General features: G+C 54.3%; 1 protein-coding gene across 1 annotated transcript in view; it reads left to right on the forward strand.

Annotated features, from left to right (window-relative positions):
• The window catches only part of LOC133772415 (uncharacterized), a 28,504-nt gene extending 11,788 nt beyond the window's left edge, over positions 1–16,716 (forward strand). Inside the window, exons 3-9 of the mRNA XM_062208875.1 lie at positions 575–3,784; positions 4,683–4,854; positions 5,586–5,671; positions 6,868–7,020; positions 9,043–9,215; positions 12,825–12,942; positions 16,528–16,716. Of these exons, the coding sequence (XP_062064859.1) occupies positions 575–3,784; positions 4,683–4,854; positions 5,586–5,671; positions 6,868–7,020; positions 9,043–9,215; positions 12,825–12,942; positions 16,528–16,716 (4,101 nt within the window). The remainder of the gene's footprint in view (positions 1–574; positions 3,785–4,682; positions 4,855–5,585; positions 5,672–6,867; positions 7,021–9,042; positions 9,216–12,824; positions 12,943–16,527) is intronic.
• Positions 16,717–17,097: the final 381 nt, after the last annotated feature.

Raw genomic sequence — 17,097 nt, forward strand, 5'->3', positions numbered from 1 at the left:
CCCGCATTAAAAGTAGCTACGGCCGGCGCCGTGGCTCAACAGGCTAATCCTCCGCCTTGCGGCGCCGGCACATCGGGTTCTAGTCCCGGTCGGGGCACCGATCCTGTCCCGGTTGCCCCTCTTCCAGGCCAGCTCTCTGCTGTGGCTAGGGAGTGCAGTGGAGGATGGCCCAACTGCTTGGGCTCTGCACCCCATGGGAGACCAGGAGAAGCACCTGGCTCCTGCCATTGGAACAGCGCGGTGCGCTGGCCGCAGCGCGCTACCGCGGCGGCCATTAGAGGGTGAACCAACGGCAAAGGAAGACCTTTCTCTCTGTCTCTCTCTCTCTCACTGTCCACTCTGCCTGTCAAAAAAATAAAAAATAAATAAATAAATAAATAAAAAAATAAAAGTAGCTACGAGCAGGCGGCTTTCCATGTTCGGGTAAACCAGCTGTTGGCTTGCGATGCCGCTCCCAGGTGGCCTCCTCCCTCCCTTTGGCCTGTCTTGGGAGTTAGGTAGGGGCCATTGCTCTCGCCCTTGCTCCAAAACGTGCATGCATCTCCAGGCCTCTCTCCCCCGGCTGTCTGCACAGGTGCTGCTCCTGGAAGACGCGGCGAGGGCCAGGAGGACGGCGCTGGCGGTTGGCCGGTGCCTCACCTGCTTGGACGCGCTGGAGGTGGAGGACGACGCGGCCTCGCTGAGCGGCCCCTTCGCAGACCTGGCGGCGGCGCTGCTGCGCCTAGGGACGCTGACGGCGCGCGGGCCCGGCCACCTACTCCGGGCGTGCGTTCCCGCCCTCGTCGCGGCCGCCCGAGGCCACCTGCGGCACCCGCGCGACCCGCAGCTGGCAGCCTCCCGGCGCCACGCTCTCGTTCTGACCCGGGAGGCCCTGGGCGAGCTCCTGGCGCTGCTCGAGCCCGGCGCCGCGGCCCGGGTCCGCACGCGGAGCGGCGCGCTGCCCCGGCGCCTGCGTCAGCTGCGCGAGCTGCTGGCGGAGCCCAGGGCCGGAAGCCTGAGCGGGCTCCTGGATGCACCGCTGGCGGCCGTGCTGGGGCACTGCATGCGCCTGGCCGCCGGCTGCGCCCCGCCGGAGAGGCTGCGCTTAGTGGCCCGCTGCGGCCGGCTGCTGGAGCTGCGTGGGACCCTGAGCGCCTGGGGGTCCGGCCGCGGGAACCTGGAGCCGACCGAGGAGCGCGCGGCGCTGCGGGCCGCGGCCGAGGCCCTCTCCCAGGGAGTCCGCACTGCGCTACTGCGCCAGATCCTGGACGCGTTCACGGATACGCAAAGCCCTCTTCAGAGACTGGTGCAGGCCGCGCTGGCGACCCCCAAAGTAGGCTGGCCGCACGGTGCCGAAACCTTGCCCGAGAGCCTCCGGCCTTTCCTTGAGGCTTTTCTGGACCAAGCCAAGCAGATGCTCAGGGTGGCTCACCTGGTCTTGGTTTGCTGCCCGCGGCCGCAGACCTGCAAAGACCTGGAGGCTGCCACAGTGGGCCTGTGGGCGCTCGTGGTCAGAGTGCAACAGCTTTTCTCCCCGAGCCCCCAAGGATCTGGTCTGGACCAGGACCCTGCCACCCTGCAGGCCTTGCTTCCGGCCTGGGCCGGTGCGTCCCAATGCCTGTTAGCATGTTTCGATGCTGTTCTCAATATTCCCGAGTTCCTGAGCGTGTCCATTCAGGAAATGGCCAGGCACTTGCCCTTCCTCACGTGGGCTTTGAAGAATGGAGATCCCAGAGAGTTTTGTAGACCTGTGGTGTATTTACAGGGTCGAGCCACACACATCGTGCAAGTCATGAGCAGGTATGTGGGCCAAGAAAGAGACCCCATTTTCCGGAATGGCCTCAGAGTCTTGATCCAGCAGCTGGCACAGTCTTGCTTGGTCCTCGGTGAGGTTGCTGAGCGCTGCTCAGATGGGCACAGCTCCCAGGACACAGACGTGGTTTTAGCCATGGCAAAACAACTCATCTGTTCAGCGCAGAGCGTGCTGGAGGGGTTGGATGGAACCAACCACCCGGATATCCTCAGCCCTCTTCGGGACCAAGTCCAGAGGTTACGAATTGCCAAGGGCCATCCTGGTTTCATTCTTCCCAGCCTCTGGGCTACTAATGCCCCTGAACTGAAATGCCAGAGGGTGCCTGGGTTAGAGGAAGGTGACCTGGGCACCTCCTGTTTCCCAAGGGACCATCCTTCCTGCCCCTGGATTCCTGACATACACCCACAGAGGAGGGTCTCTGCACCCCCTGCCGTTAACAAACTCACCCTCGCTGTAGAGAGCCAGGACCACCAGACAGTGCCCTCTGCTGGCGTCGGCCTGCTGGGGCAGGGTGCAGCTGTGGGTGCAGATCCAGAGGCCCTGGCTGGGGAGGGACCCCTGGGGTCAGAGCAGATGGCAGGTGTCCCCGAGATCTCAGCACTGAGACCTTCTGCCTGTGAGCTACCGAGGGAGGTAGCCACTAGAGCTGATGGGCTTCTGAAAGGGACTCTCCAGCTCTCTGGGAGAACCAGGGAGACCAGGCAGAGTTTGGTAGCTGTGGCTGGGGACTGGTACCATCTGTGTCAACAGCTGTTTTGCCACAACCGAACAGCTGATCTACCAGGGAACATGGCAGTGTTCATGGAGCTTCAGCAGAATTTAGCCTCAATGGTTCAGCTAGCAGCTCAAAGTGGGCCCATGGACTTGACTAAGCAGGACCCGAACTCAGCCGGACACCCGGAAGTACTTGTACAAATGCAAGGCCGATTGAAGGAGGCAGAGACCCGTGCTAAACAATTGATGGACACCGTTCTGGCCTGGGATGGTCTTCAAGCCCCCAAGTCATGGGAAAAGGACATTGAAGATGGGTGTTTTCTGTGGTCAGTGGCTGTTCAAGACCTCATTCAGTACATGGAGAGGTTCAGCGAGAGACAAGGCCTGTTCCTGCTTCCCCTACGGCAGGCAGTGGAACGCCAGCAGGGGTTGAAGGAAGGGTTGGAGCAGGCAGCAGACGCTTCTCGGAGGCTGCGAGAGGCTGCCAGGCTGTCTGGCCCACTGAGTGGGAGTGAGCAGGTCAAGGGTGAGGTCTCCTTTCTATGCAGGGAGGTCCACGTGCTCACAGACGCTCTGTTGGATGTGGCACAGATCTTGGTCTCCTGCCCTAAGCTATCCCCCAGCCTGTCCACACGCTTTCAACTCCTCTGCTTGGAGTTCGCCCTGCGAGCCAAGTCCCTGACTGGCCACTTCAGGAGCATCAATGCAGACTACGAATGTGCCCTGCAAGATGTTTTCTGCTCGAGACGCTCTGGCTGCAAGGATCCCCAGAGCACCCCAGAAAGCTCCCTGGAAACAATGGCGTCCAGAATCCAAGCTGTGCAGGAAATCGTGGCAAGTAGCCGAGAGTCTGGGCCCTGTCAAGAAGACCTTATGGGGGCTCTGGAAAGCATTCTTGTCCTCACCAAGGAGGTGGCCCAGAGGGTCCCTCTGCTCCGAGAACAGCCCGAGGAGTGGGGGATGCACGTCCTGGACTGGCTTCGGTGGGAGTGGGCAGCCAAGGCCCACTATGTCATGGCCCAGCTCCAGGCCTGGAAGGGCGGTCACTCCGAGGCCTGGAGACTCCTGGCCCAGTGCTTGAAACCTGCGGAGGAGCCACCAAGGGTCCCAGAGCAAGACTCTGTCCAGTCCCAGCTCCCCTGCAAGGAGGCTGCAGCAGGAACCAACGCGGTGGGCAGTGTGGATTCTCAGGGTGCCTCACTGACTGGCAGCCCCGGGAGCACCGTGGGGACCTGCACCAGGAGCACTGCTGAGCCAACCACCGCAGACCTGGACATGGTGGGTGGGATACTCAGCAGCTCTCCTTCACCCCATCTCCACCCTCTTTCTAGTAATCAAAGGCCTTGCCAAGTTCTAGAAAAAGCTGTCTTGGTGCCCAGATGGGTAATTCACACTGAGCAGACAGCCCATGCAGCCTGAAAGATCCCCAGCTCAGGGATCCGTTTGCCTGGGCTGTGCTGCCTCCACTGTTTCCTAGCCAAGATCTCAGAGCTCTGTGACCATGCTGGACTTCAATATTCTAGTCTAGGACATGGGAACATTGGCAATCTCCTGGTGGGGGGTTAATGAAGGCATCCAGAATACTTGCACTTGTGGGCCTATAGGCAGTATCCTATGACAGTGGCCAGAATGCTTACTGTCTTCCAGGAAGTTTTCCTGATCACCCCCAACTGGCAGGGGTCCCCGTGCTGTGACAGACAGCACTCCTCTTGTGGGACAGGCTGCTTCAGGCTGCCACCTTGGCTTCTGCAGATGTTACATCCCCGTGCCAATGAAGGTCCTTTTGTTTCCAAGAGGCAGGAATGCTCCTTGAATCAGCACAGGCAGAAGGGACTTAGAGAAAGGTGCTTGGTCCATTGCACACCTTCCACCTGTGTTTGTTTCCTACCACAGTGAAGAACAGACACATGGGTCCCAAACCTTCAGCTAACTTACATTGACCAAAGTCAGTGGGACATAGAATAGATTGGCAGGGCCTGAGAAGGTTCCAAGAAGCTACGCTTGGCCCAGTCCAACCTGATCTGTCCCCGTATATGACCTTACACTCGGCTGTACAGACCCTCCCAATCTGCCCCCAGGTTTGGGCCAAAGATGAACCTGACCAAACCGGGTACTTCTCTACCCGCTAATCTCTTCACTACATTTTCCTCGTTAATGTGTCATTGCCCATGAGAAGGGACCCAAAAGGGTCTCCCAGTGCTCTGAGGCAGTGAGTTTGGTCCTGCTGCGGAAGTGGAGGCAGCCTGCCGCGAAGCCTCCACAGTGGATCACTTCGCTCCCTCCAGCTGCCCGCCTGGCTGGTTGCTCTTCTCAGCATCTGGACAAGTTTTCTGAGTCGAACACGAGAGGTCAGGGCTCTCCTGCACACTTGGCCACTGTCACCTCTGCTTGCTGCAGGCCAGGCTTGGGGCCCAGTGTCCTGGAGTGGAGCCCCACACATCAGATTGGGTCACCTAGATCCTGCCTGCCCTCCTGAAGCCTCCTGGCCCCAGACTCCGCCCATCTGTAGTCCCATCTGTCACATGACAGCTGCTCACTTGCACACCCATCTGAGCTCTCTAGCTACAGCTCAAGTATAGGATTCACCCTGCCTCTTCTGGGATGATCAGTCTCCCTGTCCCACACTGTCAGCCACAGCCCACTAGCGAAGGACGTAGCTGCCTACCCAAGCAACAGTTGCCAGGCCACGGGCTCTGTGCCAAGTCTCTCCACAAGGGCTGATACAGGTGTCCTTTGATCCCCATTCATCCTTTGATGAAATATTTGCTCCACATATATCCTTGGGCCAAATACAATCATAAACGTTATCGGATTTAGATAGAATTTTCTAGTATGTTCATGACCTCACACCTTGCAGCAGTGGTATTTTTGCCATCTGAGGCATATGTGTGCCACACTGGGGAGCCTGGGGAGAAGAGGGGTAGGGTAGGCCCAGAATCCCTCCCATGTGTTCTTCCAGCCTCTATCCTGTGTTGTAGAGCTCAGGGTCCAGACAGTGAGGCAGAGAGACCATCCAGGATGTCTTGACCCTCTGTTCCTGGATTTGCCTTCAAGCACAGAACATCTGTCTTGATTCCAGGATCTGGCAAGGCTTTGGGAGGCTCTGCTAAAGGTCCCACAGGAGAAGAGCAAGGCCTGGCCGTGAGTAGTGGTTCACGTCTCAAGGTCAGAGCTGCTCCCATTCTCTTTCTCACTAGAAAGGAGCGGCCACCCAGTTAACAGGAAAAAGTAACTTATTCACAGCAAGTTTGCAAAGCCCTTTCCAGTAGACACATGAGGAAGTGTTTGGGTCCCGAAAGCGGGAACATACGAGGGTTCCTGGATTTCTTTGGGGGGTCGCAGAGTCTCTCTTCTCTCTTCTAAGATGGAAATTCCCAGAGAAAAAGACGATGTGATATTTTCTTTATTTTTTAAAAAGATTTATTTTATTTATTTGAAGGACAGAGTTACAGATAGAGGTAGAGACAGAGAGAGAGGTCTTCCAACCTCTGGTTCACTCCCCAGATGGCCACAATGGCCAGAGCTGTGCCAATCAGGAGCCAGGAGCTTCTTCCAGGTCTCCCTCGTAGGTGCAGGGGTACAAGGACTTGGGCCATCTTCCACTGCTTTCCCAGGCCACAGCAGAGAGCTGGATCAGAAGTGGAGCAGCCGGGACTAGAACCGGCGCCCATATGGGATGGCTGTGCTGCAGGCCGGGCCTTTAACCCACTGCGCCAGTGTGGTATTGTAACTCTTTCTTTTTTTTCTTTCTTTCTTTCTTTTTTTTTTTTTTTTTTGACAGGCAGAGTGGATAGAGAGAGACAGAGAGAAAGGTCTTCCTTTTTGCCGTTGGCTCACCCTCCAATGGCCGCTGCGGCTGGCACATCTCGCTGATCCGAAGCCAGGAGCCAGGTGCTTCTCCTGGTCTCCCATGCGGGTGCAGGGCCCAAGGACTCGGGCCTTCCTCCACTGCTTTCCCGGGCCATAGCAGAGAGCTGGCCTGGAAGAGGGGCAACCGGGACAGAATCCGGCGCCCCAACCGGGTCTAGAACCTGTTGTGCTGGCGCTGCAAGGCAGAGGATTAGCCTGTTAAGGCACGGCGCTGGCCTGTAACTCTTTCGAGAGCGTGCCAGGTTTAGTTCATGCAGATTCTGGGTGAATGGAGCACAGACTATAGGGACCCCTCCTGTGCCTGTCCTCTTGCTCTTTCCCCACGTGTTTGGATAAGAGTGCCAGGAGCTGCTGGGGAGGGCAGAATCAGGACACCCTCTGGGTTCCCCCTTTCTTTTAAAAACATGAAAAAGGCAGCAGCATCCCCGCTGCGTGTGAGAGGCCCGAGAGCGGGAGTTTGATGATGTCTAATCTGTCTCTTCTCGCGGCAGAGCGGCCACCCCGATCGGCCACCTGCTGAGCTGGCCCAGCCTCTGCCAGGGGATGGTGGCGCAGATGGTGACAACCGACTCACACGGATCACTCAGCAGATGGCCAAGGAGGTGTTGCTGATGGCGCAGAGTTTGAAGGGGAGACGCCTCCTGGTACTGGGCTCCAAGAGACTGGTGGGGAGAGGCCTGGACATCATGTGGGGGGTGGGGTCCCCTGCTGTCCTCCGGGAGCTGGGCTGAGGGAGGAAGGGCCAGCGGCAGGGCCAGGTGGCACTCAGCACTTCTGTGTGCTGCCTTCATTCTCTGGCTGCTGTTTCCTAAAGTCTGCATGACCTCTTCCTTCCCCTCTATGGGTCCTGGCTGCTAAGACGTTGTCCTATTGCCACTGGGGAAGATGATTTCCTGAAAGCTGAACTTAGTAAAATCAGGGAGAATCCCAGGAGAATGAAGCGAGGGGAGCCATTTACCTTTTTAAAAAAATGTTTAAAGATTTATTTATTTATTTGAAAGGCAGAGTTCAGAGAGAGAGAGAGAGAGAAATCTTCCATCTGCTGGTTCACTCTCCGAATGGCCACAAATGACCAGGGCTGGGCCAGGCTGAAGCAGGAGCCAGGAGCTTCTTCCAGGTCTCCCACATGGATGCAGGGGCCCAAGGACTTGGGCCATCTTCCGCTGCTTTCCCAGGCACATTAGCAAGAAGCTGGATCAGAAGTGGAGCAGCCAGGACTCAAACTGGCGCCCATATGGGATGCCGGTGCTGCAGGCCAGGGGCTTACCCTGCTGCACCACAGCATGGGCCCCACCATTTTCCTATTTTTAAGCTCCCGGAAATGGAGGTAACAAGGACTGCAGCCCCCTGAAGCGTAGCCGTCTGGGACTTGAACAGCTGGGGAGGAAGAGGGCCGCCTCCCTCCGGTTTCTGGGAATAGTTATTGGCTTCACTGAGTAATTCACTACTAGTTGGGAGCGGCTCTGCTCTCCCCAAAAAGCCTCATTATGTGAGTGGCAAACCTTCTCACACCTGTTTGGTTCACATGGCAGCATCAGGCCTGACAGTCCAACCAGATCTGGCGAGGGCAGGTCCATCCTGTCTCTGCACGGTGACCCTGCAGCAGGACATATGGCATTTCCGGGGTGTCCTCTTTTGGCCTGGCTCTCCTCCTCCCATGGCCTGCTCCTCCCAGATTGGCCGGGAAGGCTGGCTTTGGGCTCCCTGTCAGCCAGGGAAGCACAGCTTTTGTTTGTGTTGGTTCTGTCAACATGCACCATTTTTTAAAGAAAGGTTTAGAGTGGGGCAGGGTTGGGGTGAGAGAGAAAGAGAGAAAGAGAGAGAGAATCTTCTATCTGCTGGTTCACCCCCCAAGTGGCCATAACAATCAGGGCTTTGGCAGGCGGAAACTGGAGCTTCTTCTGTGTCTCCCCCATGGGTGCAGGGGCCCAAGGACTTAGGCCATCTTCTACTGCTTTCCCAGGCCATAGCAGAGAGCTGGATTGGAAGTGGAGCAGCCAGGACTTGAACCAGCACCCATAAGGGATGCCTGCGTTACAGGCTTAACCCACTTGTGCCATGAATACCAATCCCTCGCCAGTATGTTTAAGATTGCCTTTGAATACAGGTTTCTGGTGCTGGTGCTTAAAGAAAAAAGAAAAATGAGGCTCAGCAGGGTCAGGATTTATCAGCTGTCTTGTAGGTGGCCTCTGTCGCAGGTCCAGTAATGATGGAATCCCAGTGTGGAAGCTCCCGGGTGACCTTTGCTACAGGGAAGACCCCTTCAACATGGACCATCCCCACACCTGGCCCTTCTCGGGGGGTTCCTATCTGCCCTGGGCCTGCTGGAGCCCAACTCTGCACCTTGAGCCAGCCTGGTTCCTGTGCAGAGTGGGCTAGGTAGCACCAGGAGCCAGGGCTGCCTTCCCTGGAGCGGCCCCACACAGAGGGCGGGGCCATGGCCCTTGACTCCGCCCACTTCAGAAGCGTGAGTCTCTCTCTCTCACCAGGAAGGAGCCTTGGAGGAGAGGCTCAGAGATCACATTCGCCTTGGGGGCTGAAGTGAGTGGTGTTCGGCACATTTGGCCTGCTTTATAGTTTTTTTACCAGCTTCCCGGGGCGGGGCTCAGGGGGACACGTCAGGGCACTGTTCAGCTACTCCTAACTGTCACGTGTCTTTGGTACAGACCAAAGATCAGCTCATTACCTCGGCTAGGAAAATCGTGACCTCCGGACAAGACTTTGCCAGGCTTATCTGCTTCCTCGCTAAGAACTGCGTGGATCCAAGATGCTCCCAGGAGCTGGTGTGCAAGGTGGAGCAGATTCAAACGATGAGCAACCAGCTCCGTATCATCTCCAGGTAGGAAACAGCTCTGGTGAAAACTGCTAAGCTCTTATTTGGGGAATGATAAACAGAGGCTGAGAATAGTGACAGCTTTGACATAGGATAAAAGCTACACATTTAAGCTCGGACCTTTTCTCATTTTACTGCAACTGTGTAAGAACACAAGAAAAAATAAGATTTAACATGGAAAACTAGTTGCTAAGCAGGTGTGACTGGAAAGTACCCATGAAGAATTTTTAAAAATATGTATTTGTCCATTTGGAAGTCAGAGTTACAGAGAGACAGGAAGAGAGAGAGAGAGTAAGAGAGAGAGAGAGAGAGAGAGAGAGAGAGATCTTCAATCTAGTGGTCCACTCCCCAGATGGCCTCAATTACCAGCACTGGGCCAGGCCAACACCAGGAGCCAGGAGCTTCATCTGGGTCTCCTGCATGGGTGCCAGAGGCCCACGCATCCGGGCCATCTTCCACTGCTTTTCCCAGGCTACCAGCAGGGAGCTGGATCAGAAGTGGAGCAGCCAGGACAGGAACCAATGCCTACATAGGATGTCGGTGTCACAAGCAGTGACCTTCTCACTATACTGTAACACCAGCCCCGCCATAAGGAAGTTTTAATGATCAGATGTCAAATGTCAAAACATACTGCTCTTCAACACCAGCCCCTCCTCCTTGCCAAGTGCCAGGGATACACTTCAGGGTTAAGCTACCATGATGAACTTTCTGCATAACCATGTCTATGTTTTGGCTATTAGCTCTCTATTTATTTTAAACTAGCAACATCTAATGGAAAAGGCAGTTGTCATTGAAAACCAAATACAGTCATGTGGAGTGGGCATTTGTAGTGGTTATTAGATCACTGGGTAAGATGCCCACAACCCACATCAGTATACCTGCCTTGGAGTCCTGGCTCTGACACCTGACTCCAGCTCCCACCAGTGCAGACCCTGAGAGGCAGCAGGTGGTAGTTCAAGCAGTTGGGTCCCTGACACCCAAGTGGGAGACCTCAACTGAGTTCTCAGATTCTGACTTAGGCCCGGCTCAGCTCAGCAGTGCAGGCATCTGGGAAGTGAACCAGCAAACGGGAGTTCTGTATTCTGCTTGTCTGTCTCCCTGCCTCTTAAATACACTACTGCTGAATCGGTGTAGCCGCGTGTCACATAATGTCTAATATGCCAGACTCTGGGACTGAGCAGTTTTCGTTAGTGGTCTGCTTCTAACAGTTTTCCTGTTGGTTAATATAGAACATCATAATGTCATCGTCAAACAATTTCATTTCAACCTGAGTCTCTTAGTAACTTGCAATGGCACAGTCACCAGTAACAAACTTTTATTATTCTTATATTATGGAAAAGATTAATAGTTAAATTATTATCAGTTTTTGTGAGGCATAAAAATAAGATTGCTAAAACAAAGTGTATGCATTCTTTTAAAATGTAGAATAAAACCTGGCTAAGGGTCTTCAGGAAATAATGTTTCAGGTACATAATTGCCCCAAGATTAGCTACCAAAATTCTTCTATTTAGAACTGCATTGATTTTTTAAAATTTTTTATTTATTTGACAGAGTTAGACAGTGAGAGAGAGAGAGACAGAGAGAAAGGTCTTCCTTCCATTGGTTCACTCCCTAAATGACCGCTACAGCCAGTGCTGCACCGATCCGAAGCCAGGAGCCAGGTGCCCCCTCCTGATCTCCCACGCAGGTGCAGGGCCCAAGCACTTGGGCCATCCTCCACTGCTCTCCCGGGCCTCAGCAGAGAGCTGGCCTGGAAGAGGAGCAGCCAGAACTAGAACCTGGTGCCCCAACCAGGACTAGAACCCAGGGCGCCGGCCCTGGTGTTTTTTGTTTTGTTTTGTTTTTTTGACAGGAAGAGTGGACAGTGAGAGAGAGACAGAGAGAAAGGTCTTCCTTTTTGCCGTTAGTTCACCCTCCAATGGCCACTGCGGCCGGCGCATCTCGCTGATCCGAAGCCAGGAGCCAGGTGCTTCTCCTGGCCTCCCATGGGGTGCAGGGCCCAAGGACTTGGGCCATCCTCCACTGCCTTCCCGGGCCATAGCAGAGAGCTGGCCTGGAAGAGGGGAAACCGGGATAGAATCCGGCGCCCCAACCGGGACTAGAACCCGGTGTGCCGGCGCCGCAAGGCGGAGGATTAGCCTGTTAAGCCACGGCGCCGGCCTTGTTTTGTTTTTAAATAGAGAACTTACAGTACCCCAGGGTGTACAATGAATTTTAGCTTTTCACATATGGGTGGTGTTGTCAGGATACCCTGGAAATGAAACAGACAGGGAAAGGACGTCACAAGGGGAGAAGCTCTTAGACTCACAGGTCCTTACACCAGCAGGTACAGCGCGGGGAAGCTCCAGGGCCGGTCGAAAGGCAGAAGCAGGGCAGGAAACGTGGGCAAGGACATTGATCTTGTTTTCACAGGAAGCAGAGGATGCATCAGGGGAGCAGGCTAAGCCGGTGTAGGGCTGTCTGGTTTGAGTCATTTCAGTGGGCCCTGGGTGTTGTGTTTGTCTCTGGTTGTCTGGGATCTGGCTCTGGGCGATTCAGGCAGGTGGATTGTGGCCTGGAGGGCAAAGCTAGGGGAAGGAGGTGGCTGGGGGTGCCGGCTCCAGACTGGTTGGTTCACACATGGAAGGCGGTTTGCAGGTGCATCACTTGCTGTCTCTAGGAGCTGGCTGGCCCCTGCAGGCTTCAGAGTGTCAAAGCAGATGTCAGAAACACAGACGAGGCCAGCACCGCGGCTCACTAGGCTAATCCTCCGCCTTGCGGTGCCGACACACCGGGTTCTAGTGCCGGTCGGGGTGCCGGTTCTGTCCCGGCTGCCCCTCTTCCAGGCCAGCTCTCTGCTGTGGCCAGGGAGTACAGTGGAGGATGGCCCAAGTGCTTGGGCCCTGCACCCCATGGGAGACCAGGAGAAGCACCTAGCTCCTGCCATCGGATCAGCGTGGTGCACTGGCCGCACCGCGCCTACCGCGGCGGCCATTGGAGGGTGAACCAACGGCAAAAGGAAGACCTTTCTCTCTGTCTCTCTGTCACTGTCCACTCTGCCTGTCAAAAAATTAAAAACAAAAAACAAAAAACAAAAACCACAGATGATAACAAGGCACGCTTAACACGGGTATACTTACAGCTCTCACCTCCTAAAGAATCTAGAAGTCCTGAAATTTGGCCAAAGTCAGTTTAAGTTTCACAGCCTCTTCATTTTCCAAGGAAGAGAACAAACCGCCTAAATAATTCAGTTACCTTCGTTTAAAACAGATGCCCTTGAGGTGTGTCATTCAGATAGGAAGGAGTGGCCTGGCCTTTCGCGGGGCCTTTGCCTCTAAGCTGGCACAGAACTCTGTCCCAAAGTCCTGGCTCCCCTTTGGGCGTCCGTGGTGGTGGAGCACGGACCGCGCGCTCTCTCTCCAGTTAGGTTCCGTGAAGGCGTCCGTCTAGCTGCTGTGTGAGTCGTGCTGTCTTCATGTCAAAGTCAAGGTTTCATTTTCAACTGTTAAGTTCTCTCTCCGCATGGTCCCCCAGCACGGCATCCCAGCCTGTGGTACAGTCCTCTGGCGTGGAAGAGCACTTATTCGGGGTGGTGTCTCTTAACATGGTATACGTTCCTTTCTGTGAACTCCCAAGGGTGAAGGCCTCACTGGCCAGAAGCCAGTCCTCTGAAGAGCTCCTAGTGGGCACCGCACAGCAGCTCCTCCGGGCTGTGAGTGAGACCGTGAGAGCCGCAGAAGCTGCCAGTCTCCGGGTGAGTGCAGGGCCGGGCTGCGGGGGGCCGCGTGGGACACTCACGCCCCACCCGGCGCCAGGGCTCAGGGCCACGGGCCACGGCAACGTCAAAGCTTGCCACTTTCACAAGGATACTCTACCTTCTTTCTATTTATTTTTAAAAAGACTTTATTTCTTCAAAAGACAGGCAGAGAGAGAGAGAGAATCTTCCATCCTCTGGTTCACTCCTCCAAATGGCCACAACAGCCAGGGCTGCACCAGGCTGAAGCCAGGAGGCTGGAACTCTGTCTGGGTCTCCCACATGGGTGGCAGGTGGACACAGCGATGCCTTAGGAAGGCGGAGCAGCCGGGACTTGGACGCCCTCCAGTATGGGATGCTGCATCCCAGGCGGTGTTAACGTGCGGCACCGCAACACCAGCCCCTCTACCTTCCCTGTCGCTGTTGAATTCATCCTCATGCCTCCTCCCCATCTATCACCCGATTTCCTGTGCAATTCAGTTTGCCCAATTGTTATTGATCTACCTTCAATTTCGTTATTTCTTTAGCTGTAGCCTGCGTGTAGATGAGCCTGGCCAAACATTCTTCGTATCTGTTAGCTTGTTTTTTTTTCCCCCTTATTTGTAGTATTTCTATTTAATTATTTTAATAGTTTTTAATCTCTCTGCTAAAATTCTCCATTTGGTCATGTACTTCTGTCCATTTTTCCACGAAGATCCTTAATATATTTATCATAGTTCTTTTCAATTCCCTGTGTAATTTGAACAGTGTGACTCACAATGAATCTGGGTTTTTGCTGTTGACATTTTGTCTTCTGACAGCTTTGTTTTGTGTTTCTTTGTGCATGTCTCATAACTTTCCATTGAAAATTTGGCTTATGCATGGAATAGTAGAGATAGTTTTTTGTTGGTGGTGAGCAAAACAAGATTTATTTAAATGAGAAGCCTCCTGCCTCAGCAGCCAGCAGGGGGCTCTAAGAGAGGCAGAGCCCAGAAACTTGTCAAAGTAGGACTTAAAAAATAAAAGATTTATTGATTTATTTGAAAGGCAAAGTTACAGAGAGAGACAGGGAGAGACAGAGAGAGAGAAGGAGAATCTTCTATCTGTTCGTTCACTCTCTGAATGCCCACAACAACCAGGGCTGGGCCAGGCCAAAGCCAGGATCCAGCAGCTTCTTCCAGGTCTCCCACATGAGTGCAGGGGCCCAAGGACTTGGGCCATCTTCTGCTGCTTTCCCAGGCACATTAGCAGGGAGCTGGATCAGAAGTGGAGCAGCTGGGACTCAAACTGGCGTCCATATGGGATGCCAGTGTTGCAAGCTGCAGCTTAACCCACTATGCCATAGTGTCGGCCTCTGACCCAAGTCTTTCTCATGAGCACAGGCGTGGTTCCTTCCAACATCCTATGCGTTTATGTGGATTTTTCTTGTGTGTGGCTCCCATAGGTTCTGTGTACTCACACCAGTCTTAAACTTGGCCATTAGCAATTTGTTAAACATTTTCCTTAAAATCTCACCAGATTGTGGGGTGGTCCTGCTCCCTCCCATGCTCCTATAGCCTATGAAAGCCAGCGTCTCTTTGTAGACATGTCTGTCTTTTGTTAGATTTCAGACTAGCTCATTGCCTTCTAACCTGAGCTCTCTTCTGAGTTCAGGATCAGTTACGACTTTGCGGAAGATGCACCTTTGCTGTTGTTAGGGCGTGAGCATCGCTCTGTCCAGCTTCCTATACCTGAAGTAGAAGCTGGAAATGGAGAATATTCAAGTGTCCGAATGAACACCTTGCTTAGACCTCTCTGTGTGCTGTTCCCCCTGTGTGTGATCCACTTCATCAACGGCTTCCTCTTCTTTTTTTTTCTTCTTAATTTATGTTCTTACTTATTTATCTGAGAGGCAGAGAGAGATAAAGAGACAGTGCTCCCATCCATTGGTTCATTCCCCAAACGGCCACAAGTCAAGGCTGGGGCCAGAGCCAGGAGCCAGTAACTCTATCCAGGTCTCCCATTTGAGTGGGAGGGTCCCAGTGACTTGCACCATCACCTGCTGTCTTCTAGGGTCTGCACTGGCGGAAGCTGGGATTGTGAGCCTGGCTCCTGCATATGCTTTGGATCTGAACTTAAATTCTTTTTTAAAATTTTATTTTATTTATTTGACAGGTAGAGTTAGTGAGAGAGAGAGAGAGAAAGGTCTTCCTTCCAATGGTTCACCCCCTAAATGGCCACCACGGCCGGAACTGCGCCGATCCGAAGCCAGGAGCCAGGTGCTTCCTCCTGGTCTCCCATGCAGGTGCAGGGGCTCAAGCACCTGGGCCATCCTCCACTGCCCTCCCAGGCCACAGCAGAGAGCTGGACTGGAAGAGGCACAGCCAAGACTAGAACTGGTGCCCATATAGAACCTCCTTCCACCGCAGGCGAGGATTAACCATGTGAGCCACGGCACCAGCCCTGAACTTAAATTCTGCCTGCTCCAAAAGGATGAAACAATCCCACTCTGTCTAAACTGAATCACACCGTTTCCTCTACTTTGATTTTTGTGTGTATGTGATTCCTTTATAGCACTCATCACAGTTTGTAGTTATTCGTTTTCCTTCTTTGCATTTATTTATCTGGCTTGTTGGAATGTGAGCTCCATGAAGTTCCACACCTAGACTGGCAGGCTGGTGCACGTGGGTGCTAAAAATATACTGAGGGTGGCAAAGTGGTAGAGCTGCCGCCTTCAATGCCGGCATCCCATCTGGGCACTGGTTCTACTCCCAGCTGCTCCACTTCCAATCCAGCTCTCTGCTGTGGCCTGGGAAAGCAGTGGAAGATGGCCCAAGTCCTTAGGTCCCTGCACCCACATGGGAGACCTGGAAGAAGCTCCTGGCTCCTGGCTTCGGATCAGCACAGCTCCGGCCATTGCTGCCATCTGGGGAGTGAACCAGTGAATGGAAGACCTCTCTTTCTTTCTGCCTCTCTGCAGCTCTGCCTTTCAAATAAATAAATCTTTTTTAAAAAAATAAAAGAGTACATAGACCAGACATACCCGGTAAAAGGCCTTTGAGAAGTGCACTTTTTTCAGCTCCATGTCCTTTAGTCGCGGGAATATAAAAGTGGCTGCGGGAAAAGCCCTGGTCTGGCCCCTGAGGAGCAGATTGTGTCCCCCGCAGGAGCCATGGCCACAGTCCACAGCCTTCCACTGACCCAGCAACGCCAACCAAGGCAGGGCCACCGCCCACCCCACAATCCCCAGACCCGAGAGCCAAGCGAGTGTGCAGGATCCGCTTAGGGCCCTGGCTTCCAGACACACAGATATTTTGCAGAAAACGAAGACCCCAAGGGAGTGGGCACTTGAAGTGGAGAGAGGATCTGCAAATATTGGCTACAGTCTCAGCACGGAGCAAACACAAAAAACCCTCCACTGTGCTTCGTGCAGAGGGCCTTTCCAAACACGGTTCCATGAGCCCCCCAGAATTAGGGCTAGAACCACCTGAGTCAGGGGGACCCTAAGAAAGAGCTGCAGCCAAGCAGTGGGAAAGTGGGCGCTGTGCCTGCAATACTGAATCCTCTCTCTCTCCCTCTCTCTCTCTCTCTCTCTCTCTCCCTGCCTCTCTCTCCCCCTCCCTCCAGGGATTGAGGCAACCGCCTCCCGACCCGGAGGAACTGGAAGTTGCTGCCTTCTGCATGCAGTGGAGGAGAAAACTTGTGCAACACAGACTTCAAGAAATTTCCGACAGAGACTGTGATGAGTGGGGCCTGCGGACAGCGAGCACGAACACACTGCCCAGGCTTGCAGCTGTGATCGGAGATGCCGTGTAAAAGCTAAGCCATAGCCTCCAAGGTCGGCTCCCTGCTCCCTGCTGCCCTGTCCTCGGGCCCTGGGGCTCCGGCAGCCTGGAGCTGGAGTCAGCCTGCGTGGACACAGTGGGCTGGGTGGCCAGGCCACCCTTACACAGAGCTAGTCCGGGTAGGCGGGCATCCTGGGTCCCCAGCAGGAGTGCTGGCCTTCTGGGAAGGACACTTATACTTCCGGATTCAAGACGAATGTCATCCACAGACTATAGCCGGAGGGGCTAACAAGCGAGCGCCCTCAGCTTAAGCCTTTATGAAGACGTAGCAATGTGAGAACAGTTCCAGAGTGTTCTGAGGGAGCCAGGAGCTGTAAGATTTATAGGTTAGACTGGGGAGGCCACAGTTCAC

The sequence above is a fragment of the Lepus europaeus genome, chromosome 13 (assembly GCF_033115175.1).
Source record: "Lepus europaeus isolate LE1 chromosome 13, mLepTim1.pri, whole genome shotgun sequence".
Classification (NCBI taxonomy): Eukaryota; Metazoa; Chordata; class Mammalia; order Lagomorpha; family Leporidae; genus Lepus; species Lepus europaeus.